The sequence below is a fragment of the Loxodonta africana genome, chromosome 23 (assembly GCF_030014295.1).
Source record: "Loxodonta africana isolate mLoxAfr1 chromosome 23, mLoxAfr1.hap2, whole genome shotgun sequence".
NCBI classification, from domain to species: Eukaryota; Metazoa; Chordata; class Mammalia; order Proboscidea; family Elephantidae; genus Loxodonta; species Loxodonta africana.
In genome coordinates this window covers 16220459-16235205 of record NC_087364.1, presented here as the reverse complement: position 1 = coordinate 16235205, position 14747 = coordinate 16220459, and the positions used below count along the sequence as shown (strand labels likewise).

Below are 14747 nucleotides of genomic sequence, written 5' to 3'. Positions count from 1 at the left end.
GTAGCAGGAACGGCATTCTGGGGACCATGGTTTCAGGGGACATCTAGGTCAACTGGCATAACAAAGTTTATTAAGAAAACATTCTGCATCCCACTTTGGTGAGTGGCGTCTGGAGTCTTAAATGCTAGCAAGCGGCCATCTAAGATGCATCAATTGGTCTCAACCCACCTGGAGCAAAGAGGAATGAAGAAGACCAAAGACACAAGGTAAACATGAATCCAAGAGACAGAAAGGGCCACATAAACCAGGGACTCCATCAGCCTGAGCCTGGAAGAACTAGTTGGTGCCCAGCTACTACCAATCACTGCCGTGACAGGAAACACAACAGAGAATCCCTGATGGAGCAGGAGAACAGTGGGATGCAGACCTCAAATTCTCATAAAAAGAGCAGACTTAATGGTCTGACTGAAACTAGAAGGACCCCAGAGGTCATTGTCCCCAGACCCTCTCTTAGCCCAGGCCCGGAACCATTCCCAAAGCCAAATCTTCAGACAGGGATTAGACTGGACTATGAGACAGAAGATGATACTGGTAAGGAGTGAGCTTCTTGGCTCAAGTAGACACGTAAGACTATGTGGGCACCTCCTGTCTGGAGGTGAGATGAGAAGCCAGAGGGGGTCAGAAGCTGGTTGAATGGACATGGGGAACACAGGGTAGAGAGGAGGAGTGTGCTGTCTCATTAGGGGGAGAGCAGCTAGGAGTACATAGCAAGGTATGTATAAGTTTTTATATGAGAGACTGACTTGATTTGTAAACTTTCACTTAAAGCACAATAAAAAAAAAAAAGCAGAGAACATTTCCTAGCTGATCTGAGAAAGAGTTGATGACAAAAGAAGGAGGGAAGATTCAAATAGAGAGAGGGACTCACCCTGTTGTTTGTTGTCTTTGAAGACAGAGGAAGGAGGCCACAAGAAATGCAGGCAACTTCAAGAATCTGGCGATGGTCCTCAGCTGACAGTCAGCAAGAACACAGGGACGGTAGTCCTATAACCACAAGGAACTGAATTTTTCCAACAACCCTAGTGAGCAAGAAAATTTATCTTCCCTTAGAGCCTCTGGTGAGATTCATCACAGGCTTCTGACCTACAGAAATGTAAGATAATAAATGAGTGCTGCTTAAGCAAAAAAAAAAAAAAAGTTAGCAATTTTCACTTTACTCATTCACTCTAGATTATGCTTACAATGACATCAATAGAACTGGTACAAGGACACAGGAATCAAAACTCTGCCAGACCAACAATCTAACCAACCTATAATTCATTTTTAGTAGTACATTGTTATGGATTGAATTGTGTCCCCCCAAAATACGTACTGTAAATCCTAACTTCTATGCGTGTGGTTACAATTCCACTTGGGAATGGGTTGTCTTCGTTATGTTAATGAGACAGGATTAGTGTAGAGTGTGTCTTAAGTCAACCTCCTTTGAGATATGAAAGAGATTAAACAAGCAAGCAAAAGAAGCAGAGATGGGAGAAGAGAAATGCCAAGGCACATGAAAATTGCCCAGGAGCAGAAGTTCAGGAGGGACAAGGACATTCTTCCAGAGCCAACAGAAAGAGAAACCTTGCCCTAGTGCCAGCTGTCTGAATTCAGACTTCTAGCCTCCTGAAATGTGAGAAAATAAATTTCAATTTGTTAAAGTAAAAAAAAAAAATACGATGAGTGAAATTATTTGACATACATACTGTTGAGATTTTGCATTTAATCCCTTACTGTAATTTCTACTGTCTTTTATTCATAGACAAAAAAGTATCAGAAGATTAGGATATACATACTCGCTTAGCGATCCTATTCCCAACCAGACACATTACAATGATGAGTACAGCTGGAAATCCTATTCTAAAGAAGATTTGATCAACCCTGGGACTGACAGAGGAATCAGAAACTACAAACTTCACCCCAGTCAAGTAAGATAATATCTGTAGATCTTTTTACTTGGATGCTGTAGCATCACACCTAAGAATGTGAGTTTGAGTATGCTGCAAAGACCCTGGGATACGAGGTCCTTCTCATCCTGCCTACCTTCTCACATTTATTTCTAACCACATCCCCCCATCCCTAGTCCCCATGACCTGTGTTTTGCGCACTCTCAAACCTCCATGCTGCCTTGTATAATTTCATTGCCTCTATCTAGAATGTGTTTATCCTATCCATCAAGGCCAAGCTTAACGAGAGCCATCTTTAACTGCCTTCTCTCCTGGAAAGAAGTACAGGCAGTCCCCAGATTATGAACGAGTTCTCCTCCTAAGTCTGTCTTTAAGTCAAATTTGTATATAAACCGAAATGGTTAGGCACTGTTCATATTTAACATCAGTTAGTCAAATGTTTGTCTTAGTATATAGCATATAGTGTACCTTTCTATGCCTAAAAAACATTAAAGAAGCAATTCCAGATACACTAAAATATCTTTAACATAATACGGTAGTAATAGTAATGTTTTGATGCGTGTTGCAAAGTAGCTCCCACTTGTTATTACAAACCATTATATGTACCTCAAATTTTTAATAAAATAGCCTTTACAGTGGTTGATTCGTGACTACAGGTTGTATGTAAGTCGGACGTTCCTAACCCGGGGACTGCCTATAACTGATCCTCTCTGTGTTCAGTTGGCACTGTACAACCTTCTCTCATCATAAAAGGCAACGCTCAGTTGTATTAAAGGGTTCCATTTACTTATCTGCCAGCTGGGATGAAGCCAATTGGATGTATCCAATGAGTGTTACAGTGGCAGAGTGGACAGGATCTTGATGACTGAAAAGATGGGAGAGATAAGGAAGAGGAAAGAGCCAAGGGCGCTGTTCATATTTTGGAGGTGGACACCTGAGTATATGCTAATGTTGTTTCCTGATCTGGATCACAGGGGAGAGCCAGTCTTGGTGGAGAAGGGAGAAGAAGAAAATGAATTCAGTGTAAGTCATGTTGGTTGACGCTGTGTCCAACAGGCAGTTGAGTATGCTGGTCTGGAGCCCATGTGAGTTGGGTGAGGTGGACGTGTGGACTTGGGAACCATTAGGGCACACATACATCCCCACTTAATTGGGTTTTTCATTATAACTCTATTAGTCTCTTAAATATTTTCCTTAAGATTTTTAGTTAATGTAAAATAATTGATTATAATATTACATTGTATATATATACATGTACATACATGTAAGCATATATTTTCCCTGCTAACCAAAAGGTCTGCGGTTTGAACCCACCCTGACATTCAACAGGAGAAAGACCTGGCAATCTGCTACCGTAAAGATTACAGCCTAGAAAACACTCAGGGGCAGTTCTACTCTGTCACATGGGGTTGCTATGAGTCAGAAATCGACTCAATGGCACCTAACAATGACAACAATGGGATGGGGGGAAAGTAGGGTGAGGAGGGAGATTTCTTTTTAAGACAGAGAAGTAAAGGTGTTAGATAGTGACGCTGATGGCAGTGACCTAGTACAGGAGGAAAAACTGAAGTTGCAGAAGAGAAGTGAGAATAGCTGAAGAGATGTGCTGGGGCAGACAAAAGGAGTGGGACCCCGTGCACCATATGGGGCTGGCCCTTCACCCTCTCTGGGAAGTGCACCTGTGAGTTTGGACAGAGTGGCTAAGAGATGCATTGTGGGTTGTGGGGTTCTCTTCCAAAGTCCTCTGTATTCTCAGGAAAACAGGAAGTAAGGGTATCAGAGAGAGAGAAAGGATGGTAGGAGGTGGTGAGGTTTCATTTTATCGTCATAAAAACTCTAGGTGAAAGGAGAGAAAGCCTGAACCTCTCCTGTTTTACAGGATGTGGGTGAGGCTCCCACCTGTGGGACAAGGTTTCTCTCTGGGCCTGGGGTATCCAAGGGATAAGGAGCCTGGTTTTCTCTGCTCCTTAGGCACATGCGGCCAGAGCTAGAATTAACACGGGTTTTCTTCGCTTCTGGTCTTGTGAGCGACGTAAGTGGTTAAGTGCTCCATTACTAGCAGAAAAGCTGGCAGTTCAAATCCACCCAGAGGTGTCTTGGAAGAAAAGCCTGGCAATCTATTTATGAAAGATCACAGCCACTGAAAACCCTATGGAGCACAGTTCTGCTCTGACACAGGGGTTCGCCATGAGTGGAACTGACTGGACAGCAACTGGTTTGGTGTTTCTTTTTGGGGGGTCTTATTTTTTTATCTGTAGGAGAGTCTTGGCTGGAGGCACAACTCTTTGGGCTTAGCAATCATGTTTTCTGGTCATCAAGTTGACAAGTTCAAGAAGTGGATGAAATGTGTGTTCGAGTTGGGTTAACCGATGACTCCTGTTGACAGGCAGCTGCACACAGCAAAATTGCAGCATTGTAGCTGGATGTGATGGGGTCAAAAGACACATGTACACAAACTCAAGTTCTTGAGTCCATTCGGGTGAACAAATGCGGATTTTCCTGAACGTTGTGTTTGTACTGATAGGGACTGGTTATGGGCTGAATTGAGGAGCCCTGGTGATGCCGTGGTTAAGCTGCTAACTGAAAGGTTGGCAGGTCGATCCCACCCAGCAGCACTGTGGGAGAAAGACCTGGTTCCATAAAGATTACAGCCTAGAAAACCCTATGGGGCAGTTCTCATCTGTCACATGGGATCTCTATGAGTTGAAAATCGACTCTACGGCAAACAACAACAGCAACAACAAAAATATGTGTTGGAATCCTAACCCCTATACCTGTGGATGTGATCCCATTTGGAAATAGAATTTTCTTTATTATGTTAATGAGGCTGTTATTGTAGAATGTGCCTTAAGCCAATCACCTCTGAGATATAAAAGGAGCAGATTAGGCACAGAGACAAGGAAGCACAGATGGGGGAAGACTAATGCCACATGAAGATCACCAAGGAACCAAGGAACGGAAACTGAAAGAGTCAAGGACCTTCCCCCAGAGCCGATACAGGGAGAAAGTCTTCCGGTAGAGCCGGTGCTCTGAATTCAGACTTCTAGCCTCCTAAACTCTGAGAAAATAAATTTATGCTTGTTAAAGCCACCCACTTGTGGTATTTCTGTTATGACAGCACTAAGACAGAATTAATGCTATGACAGACACATGCCTTGATTGTATTCTGTGAACAAGTACGAATTTTCCTGAATATTATGTTTGTATTCATAGGGATTCTTGCAATGGACCCTGCCTCCAGGTCACTCTCCAGCCTCAGTGAACAGCTGCCTCCCTTGGAAAGTGGCATCAGTGGAAGAAATTAGGAGAGCAATATCAAATCAGTTTGTTTCCATTACAAAGAGGGACTTTGTGGACAGAACAAAAGGTAAACGTGATGATGTTTCCCTGTTCCCCAGAAATGTGCCAAGGGCTGGAGTTGCAATCTTGTGTGCTGGTGAGTCTATTTTAAACTTATAGAGACCTCATGTGACAGAGTAGAACTGCCCCCATAGGGTTTCCTAGGCTGTAATCTTTACAGGAGCAGATCACCAGGTCTTTCTCCTGCAGAGTTGCTGGGTTCGAACTGCCAACCTTTCTGTTAACAGCTGAGCGCTTAACCATTGTACCACCAGGGCACCTCCAGTTGCAGTAGGAAGCCATATAAATGCAGTCCCTTCCCTCAAGGAACTCCTAGTCTAGAAACCACAACAGGAAATTTAGCAAACAAAAGATCCCAGTCTAGGAAATGCAAGCGTCCCTGGGTGGTGCTAGCGGTTAAGGAAGTCAGCTGCTGACCAGAAGGTTAGAGGTTTGAATCCACCCAGGGATGCCTCAGAAGAAAGGCCTGGTGATCTACTTCCAAAAATGCATCCACCGAAAACCCTTTGGGTTGCAGTTCTACTCTGACACACATGGGGTCACTATGAGTCAGAGTTGACTCCATGGCAACTGGTTTGGTTTGATTTTGTGGGGAATGCAAAGTGGTTAAGAGCTCAGCTGCTAACCAAAAGGTTGGCTGTTGGAATCCATGAGCTGCTCCTTGGAAACCCTATGGGGCAGTTCTACTCTGTCCCATAGGATCGCTATGAGTCAGAATGGACTCGATGGCAATGGGTTAATGCAACAGATTTATAGGCGCACACTGCAGGACATCTTGTCTAATGGAGGGGAATGGGCCAGGAAACGATTCCCAGCAGAAGTGAAGCCTGGAGGATGGGGAGGAATTAGCCAGCGAAGATGAGGGGAAGAGTGCTCCAGTACTGTGAAGACATAGGGTGAAAGAGCATGGCGTGGTCAGGGACTAAATGAATGTCAGCATCAATGGAGCAGATCGTGCCTAGAGGAGACTGAGAGAGGAGACCACATGGGCAGAGAGGATCCAGTCCCGAAGGGTCTTGTTAGGCATGTCAAGGGGTATGGAGTTCATCCTAGAAGCAATGAAAAGGTTTGACCTAGAATAGTGAAACCATTCAGTTCTGAGTTGTAGAAGACATGCACTGGCTGTAGCATGAAGAATAGAGGTAGGCTAGCCTGGAGGAAGGAGGCCAGGCAGGAGGCTGTCACTGTAGCTTAGGGAACAGAAGAGCAGCTGGAACCAGTGCCTTGGCAGTGGGGATGGAGGGAAAACCAGCAGGATTATATAATGTCTTAGGCTGCGTTCAAAAACAATAAAGCATATAAATATCTATGTAGAGAGATTTATATAAAGGAAATGGCTCCCGCGGTTGCAGAGGCTGGAACGTCACAAATCCATGGGTCAGGCTGGAAGCTTCTCCTGATTCACGCAGCCGCAGGGACTGGTCAACCCAAGATTGGCAGGTCAGAGAGCAGGACTCTTGCTCACAGGCTGAAAAGTTAGAGGAATCCTAAGATTGCAGCAAGACCTCAGGTAAGTTGCTAGCTCAAGTCCCAAGAACCAGAGGTCAGACAAACAGGACCCAGCTGCAGGATCCACAGTGAGCAAAAGCCCATGAGCCTTGCCAGGATGTCCACTTATCTTCAATACAAGCCACATGCCCAAGGAAACTCCTTTTAACTGACTGGCTACTCACAGTAGCTCCCACCATGTAGGTGATCACACTATATCAAATCTCATCATGGAAGTGATCACATTGTTGAATCACTGCCAAACCACTGAGAATCATGCTCCAGCCAAGTTGACACACAACCCCAATGATCACATGCAATAAGCACTTTAGTAATCTATGAACCATGGAAAGGGTAGGAACTGTGGCTCTTTGGCTCACCATTGTGTTACCAGGGCTCACTCCAGTGCCTAGTTCATCATAGTCAGTGAAAATCTATATTGGTTTCTCAACAACAGCAACAAAAGCTCTGGCCTAGATGGCTTCACTGGAGAATTCTACCAAACATTCACAGAAGAGCTTACACCAGTACTACTCAAACAATTTCAGAACACAGAAAAGAAGCAATACTTCTGAATTCATTCTATGAAGCCAGCGTAACCTTGATACCAAAACCAGGCAAAGACACCACAAAAAAAGAAAATTACTGAACAATGTCTCTCATGAACATAAACACAAAAATTCTCAACAAAATACTAGCCAATAGAATTCAGCATCATATCAAAAAAATAATATATCCACAACCAAATAGGATTCATACAAGGTATGCAAGGATAGTTCAACATTAGAAAATCAATTACCATAATCCACCACATAAATAAAAGGAAAGAAAAGAATCAGATGATCATCTTGGTCGATGCAGAAAAGGCATTCGACAAAGTCCAACACTCATTCTTGATAAAAACTATCAATAAAATTGGTATAGAAGGGAAATTTCTCAACATAATAAAGGGCATCTATGCAAAACCAACAGCCAACATCATTCTTAATGGAGAGAGACTGAAAACATTCCCTTTGAGGACAAGAACAAGACAAGGATGTTCTTTACCACTAGTCATATTTAACATTGTGCTAGAGGTCCTAGCTAGAGCAATAAGACAAGAAAAAGAAATAATGGGCATCCAAATTGGTAATGAAGAAGCTAAACTGTCCCTATTTGCAGATGATATGATGGTATACATAGAAAGCCCTCCATGAGAAAACTACTGGAACTAATAGAAAGATTTGGCAGAGTAGCAGGATACAAGATAAACATACAAAATCTGTTGGATTCCTATACATCAATAAAGAGAAAGATGAAAAGAAAATTGGAAAAACATAACAGCCCCTGAAAAAATATATACTTAGAAATAAATCTAACCAGGGGTGTAAAAGACCTATACAAAGAAAACTACAAAACACTACTGCAGGAAACCAAAAGAGATCTACATAAATGGAAAAACATACCATGCTCATGGATAGGTAGACTCAATATTGTGAAAATGACAACTCAGAGCAATTTACAAATACAATGCAATCTCAATCCAAATACCAACAACATTCTTAAAAGAGATGAAAAAACTAATCATTAACTTTACATGGAAAGGGAAGAAGCCACGAATAAGTAAAGCATTATTGAAGGAGAAGAATAAAGTGGGAGGACTTGCATTACCTGACCTCAGAACCTATTATACAGCTGTAATAGTCAAAACAGCTTTATACTGGTATAAAGACAGATATACTTACCAATAGAACAGAATTGAAAACCCAGATGTAAATCCACCCACCTACGGTCACCTGATCTTTGACAAGGACCCAAAGTCCACCAAATGGGGAAAAGACAATGTTTTTAACAAACAGTGCTGGCAAAACTGAATGTCCATCTGCAAAAAAATGAAACAGGACCCATACCTCACACCATACACAAAAACTAATTCAAAATGGATCAAAAGCCTAAATGTAAAGCCCAAAACTATAAAGTTCATAGAAGAAAAAATGAGACTAATGCTAAAGGCCCTAATACACAGCATTAGTAGGATACAAACCATAACCAACAACACACAAACTCCAGAAGTAAAGGTAGATAACCGGGATCTTCTAGAAATGAAACACTCAAACTTATCAAAAGACTTCACCAAAAGAGTAGAAAGAGAACCTACAGACTGGGGAAAAAATTTTGGCTATTACAAGTCAGACAAAGGTCTAATGCCTAAAATCTACAAGAAAACCCAACACTTCTACAACAAAAAGACAAATAATCCAATTAAAAAATGGGCAAATGAAATGAACAGACACTTTACCAAAGAAGACATTAAAGTAGCTAACAGACACATGAGGAAATGCTTGAGATCACTAGCCACTAAAGAAATGCAAATCAAAACCACAATGAGATACCACCTCACCTCGGAGTTACTGGCACAAATCAAAAAAAAAAAAAAAAAGGAAATAACAGATGTTGGAGAGGCTGTGGTGAGATCAGAACTCTTATGCACTGCTGATGGGAATGCAAAATGATACAACCATTTTGGAAAACGATATGGTGCTTTCTTAGAAAGCTATAAATAGAAATCCCATATGATCCAACAATTCCATTCCCTGGGAATATATCCTAGAGAAATAAGAGAATAGCCATATGCACACCCATGTTCATTGTAGCATTGTTCACAATAGCAAAAAGATGGAAACAACCTAGACGCCCATCAACAGAATGGATAAACAAGCTATGGTACATACACACGATGGAGTATTACACAACGATAAAGAACAATGATGAATCTTCGAAGCATCTCATAACATGGATGAATCTGGAGGGCATTATGTTGAGTGAAATAAATCAATCACAAAAGGACAAATATTGTGAGACCACTACTATAAAAACTCATGAAAAGGTTTACACACAAAAAGAAACAATCTTTGAAGGTTATGAGGGATGGGAGGTTTGGGGATGGGAAAACACTAAATAGACAAGGTGAAGGGTAAGACAGTACACAATACTGAGGAAGCCAGCACAACTTGTACAAGGCAAGGTCACGGAAGCTCCGTAGACACGTCCAAACTCCCTGAGGGCTGAATTACTGGGCTGAGGCCTATGGGGACCATGGTCTCAGGGAATATCTAGCTCAATTGGCATAACATAGTTTATAAAGAAAACGTTCTACATTCGACTTTGGTGAGTAGCATCTGGGGTCTTAAAAGCCTGTGAGCAGCCGTCTAAGATACTCCACTGGTCTCACCTCTTCCAGAGCAAGAAAGAATGAAGAAAAGTAAAGATGCAGGGGAAAGATTAGTCCAAAGGACCAATGGATCACAACCACCCCGGTGTCCACCAGACTGAGTCTACTACAAATAGATGGTGCCTGGCTACCACCACTGACTTCTCTGACAGGGATCACAATAGAGGACCCCAGACAGAGCTGGAGAAAAATGTAGAACAAAATTCTAATTCACAAAAAAAGACCAGACTTACTGGCCTGACAGAGGCTGGAGAAACCCCAAGAGTATAGACCCCAGACACACTTTTAGCTCAGTAATGAAGTCACTCCTGAGGTTCACCCTTCAGCCAAAGATTAAACAGGCCCATAAAACATAACGAGACTAAAGGGGCACACCAGACCAGGGGCAAGGACTAGAGGCAGGAGTGGACAGGAAATCTGGTAATAGGGAACCCAAGGTCAAGAAGGGAGAGTGTTGACATGTCGTGGGTTTGTTAACCAATGTCATAAAACAATATGTTTACTGTTTAATGAGAAGCTAGTTTGTTTTGTAAACTTTCATCTGAAGTAAATAAATAAAAAGAAAATATATATTGGTTGACCAAAGGAAAGTATGTATCATAGGAATAAGTGACTGATGGACTATAGGAATGAGGGAGTAAAAGGAGCCAGATATGTGGCTTGGGGATCTGTGTGGATGGGATGGTGCTATCTCCTGCAGATAATAAATAGGGAAACCAGAGGAGGGTAGAGCAAGGGCTGTTTTATTCTCTCCCTAGGTTGAATGAAAGGAGCCCTGGCGGCACAAACGATTAAGCACTCAGCCGCTAATGGTTGGCGTAGTGGTTAAGTGCTATGGCTGCTAACCAAAGGGTTGGCAGTTCGAATCTGCCAGGTGCTCCTTGGAAACTCTATGGCGCAGTTCTACTCTGTCCTATAGGGTCGCTATGAGTCAGAATCAACTCGACGGCAACGGGTTTGGTTTTTTTGGTTTAGTGGCTCTGGGGAAGACAGACCACTTGGCCATCTGCTCCCATAAAGATTACGGCCTAGAAAACCCTATGGGGCAGTTCTCCATCACATGGGGTCTCTATGAATTGGAATTTACTCGACTTGAAGGCACACAACAACAACAGACAGAATAGAAAACTCTAGCACTCTTCTCATTCTGCTGCTTAGAAGAACACATGTCTCCTTCTGGGGTAGGAGCCCTGCTCTGCAGATTTTTCTCCAGAAGAGTCTAGATTCTTCCATGAGTCACCTTGGCTCTATCTCAAGGTCTGTAGGTAAGCAAGCTTATGACTGGTTCTCTGTGAGGGTAGGTAGAGGTGACACCATGACTTCGTCTCTAACTCGCCCCCACTTCTCAGAGGTCAAAAGTGAGTTCAGTAAATCTGGACATGTTTTGCAGAAATTACCTATTTGCTGATACAGTACAGTCCTGTTATTGCATGTCAGCTGGAAAGTTCCTTCACTGAAAATTCATGAATATTGATTGTAGATATTTTAAAACTCAAATAAGGAAACAGTTCCCTAAATTACTGAGAAAACAGTGTTTGCTGGGTTACTACCAGTGGCCTTGAGACAAAACGGCTATTGGAGGATTAGTCATCTCCTGCTTCTTTGGTTGTTAACATGACACCCAACAACAGCTGAGAAAGCCTGGACGCTTTAGTGGGAACTGAACACAAACCAGAGAGCACCTAGGAACGCAGTCCTCCTAAGTGTTTCTGTGACTCTAACTGTGACTCTAGAGAGGATAATAATGAATCTCAAAGCCTAGGCTTCTTCACCTTTGTTCTTCCTCCTCCCTTGAGTCTTAATCAAGTGTGCTATGGATCAACCTCCCTGACCCCTTATTAGGTGCCGTGGAGTTGGCTCCAACTCATGGCGACCCCATGTACAACAGAACGAGCCACTGCCCAGTCCTGCGCCATCCTCACAAACATTGCTGTGTTTGAGCCCATTGTTGCAGCCACTGTGTCAATCCAACTCATTGAGGTTTTTCCTCTTTTTCACTGATGCTTTCCTTTACTACACATGATGTCCTTCTCCTGGGACTGGTTCCTTCTGATAACATATCCAAAGTATGTGAGACTTTGCTCTGAGGAGCATTCTGGCTGTACTTCTTCCAAGACGGATTTGTTCGTTCTTCTGGCGGTCCATGGTATATTCAACATTCTTCGCCAACACCATAATTTGAAGGCATCAATTCTTCTTCAGACTTCCTTTTTCATTGTCCAGCTTTTGGACGCATACCCTCACGAAGACCTTTATTCCTGTTATCCATCTTTTTCTACATCATAATCTTTCCATCTCTAAATGACTAATCCCACCCTGCCAGCACACACATCAGCTCTAGTATTTCATTAAAAAAAAAAAAGACTTGCCCTTTACTCCACATCTCCCTTTAGCTGCTGCCTCATTTCTTTGCTTCCCTTCATAAGCTGCTACATTTTCTGAGCTCTTCCAACGTGCTTTTCATAAATTAACAACTTTAATTCTCACAACAACCCATGAGGTTATTATTCCCAATCAAAGACGAGGAATCTGGGGCTCAGAGAAGTTAAGCAACTTGCCTGGGATGACGCAGGTAATAAATGGTAGAGGCTGGGATTTGAACCCAGGCACTCTGGCTCCCCTTTCACACTACCTCCTTCACAGCTAAAATGTCTTTAAGAGAATTTACACAAGCAGTTTCCAATTCTTAACTTCTCCTTTTCTATTTTTAAAATTAAAAAATTTACTTTCATTAAACTAATACAGGCTACTGTTAGGTGCTATGAGTCATTACCGACTCATGGCGACCCCATGTGATAGAATAGAACTTTGCCGTAGAGTTTTCTTGACTATAATCTTTACAGAAGCAGATCACCAGGTCTTTCTCCCACAGAGCTCCTTGGAGGGTTTGAACTGCTAACCTTTTGGTTAGCAGCCAAGCACTTAACCATTTGTGCCCCCAGGACTCCTTCAAACTAATGCATTTATCTACTTAAATCAAATGGCTGCTTGTAGGCTTATAATGAAATAAGAACAGTTCCTGGACACCCCCGCTTCCACTCCCAGTCCTACTCCCTATAGACAATCAATTTCAATCCTTTTAACTCTTTCGTCTCACCTGATCCTTCATATTTTTAAATAATGTGCTTGTACTGCTATTTTTTGAGTCTTTAGTTTTAGACATTATTTTTGACTTCCTGTTGTGGTAGCTGAGGGTTTAACTCCCTACTATTTCTCACTCCCTATCCATCCGTGTTAATATGTTACAAATTTGCATCTAACAACAACAACAACATGTTAGTATGATTATGTAAACATTTGCTGCAGAGCCAGGTGGTACTTTACGGTAGTGTTTCCTTTTTCTTTTTGTTTTGCTTTTACTAGAGTTAATAATTGACTTTTTTTTCATGTGCTTAGTTCTTCTATGCGTCTGTCACTAATTTTTTTCCAAATACTTTATCACACTCTTACCAAGATTTTTCCCCAAACACAGTTTCAAACATTTTATCAGTTTCAGTATTTTCCCTGGAGATTGTCGCTCTGATGTCCTCTGCCACTCTCCCCTAGTCTAAACTGGTTGTTCTGTAGGTGTGCTGCCCCACTCTGCCTTGGCACTTCATTTTTGCACCATCCTAGGAAATTCTCTTGCCTCTCTCCTGTATTGGATCCCCTAGTTCCTGAATCCACATCTTCCTCTTTCTTGTCCTTCTACCTTCTTTTTGCTGAGCAAAAAAAAAAAAAAAAATTTTTTTTTTTTCCTAAGAACTGGTGCATGGAAGGTTCTTTTTGAATGCGTTCTTGCATATTTAGAATTGTCTTTTATTCCACCTTTACACTTGATAGTTTAACTGGGTATAGAATTCTAGGTTGATAATCATTTCCCTCAGAATTCATTTTTCCAAAGGCCTACTAGCATCCAGGATTGCTATTGAGAAAATCAATGCCATTTTGAATCCTCATCCTTTTGGATAGCTTTTCTCCCTTAGAAGCTCTTAAAAGCTTCTCTTTATTCCTGACATTCTGAAATTTCACTATTACATGCATTGGTAGGAATCTTTTGTCATTTATTATGTTGGGTATTCAGGGGTCCTTTCAATCGGGAGATTCATCCTGGGAATGTTTTCCCGTATTTTTTTAATACTGTCTCTCATTTCTTTTCTCTGTTCTTTTCTGGGACTCCCTTTAGTTGGATCAATCCTCTAATTTTCTTCCTTTTCTCCCAGTGTTCTTCTCTTTGTATTTTTGTTTTGTTTATTTGAAAAATTTATTACTTTTTTGTCAAACTCTTCTATCGGTTTTTATTTCGGCTCTCATATTCTTAATTTCCAAGCTCTCTTTTTTCCTCTCTATGGTTATTTCTTGTTTTCTAAATGCAGTGATTTCTTATAAATCTTAGGATATTAATGATATACCTAGGATATTAATAAGGATATACTTAGGATATTAATGATATATCTAGTTTTTTAGTATTTTCATCTGTTCTTGCATTGTCTCTATTTTCACTGTCTTAAAGGTCTAATGAAAATTTGACCATCATGCTTACAAAGGAGCAGAGGCAGATTTACTATGAAACTAGGAGTCCTGGTGGTGCAACAGTTAAGCGCTTGGCTACTGAGAAATTCCACATTTGTATCCCCTCCCTAAACCTCTCCTCAGACCCCTAGTTTTATGTATTTGAGTACTGAGTAGAAGTCTCACGTGGGTTCAGCTCGTAATATTATCTTTCCCCCAGCAACTGATCTTCCTACATTACTTGTTGTTGTCATTGTGGTTGTTGTTAACTGATGTTGAGTTGAACCCCAACTCATGGCAACCCCATGAAC

The 14747-nt window shown here is 41.7% G+C and overlaps 1 protein-coding gene across 1 annotated transcript in view; it reads left to right on the top strand.

The window, feature by feature from the left end:
- The window catches only part of TEX26 (testis expressed 26), a 58280-nt gene that overhangs the window by 31208 nt on the left and 12325 nt on the right, over window positions 1–14747 (top strand). Inside the window, exons 2-3 of the mRNA XM_064275192.1 lie at window positions 1733–1907; window positions 5100–5253. Of these exons, the coding sequence (XP_064131262.1) occupies window positions 1733–1907; window positions 5100–5253 (329 nt within the window). The remainder of the gene's footprint in view (window positions 1–1732; window positions 1908–5099; window positions 5254–14747) is intronic.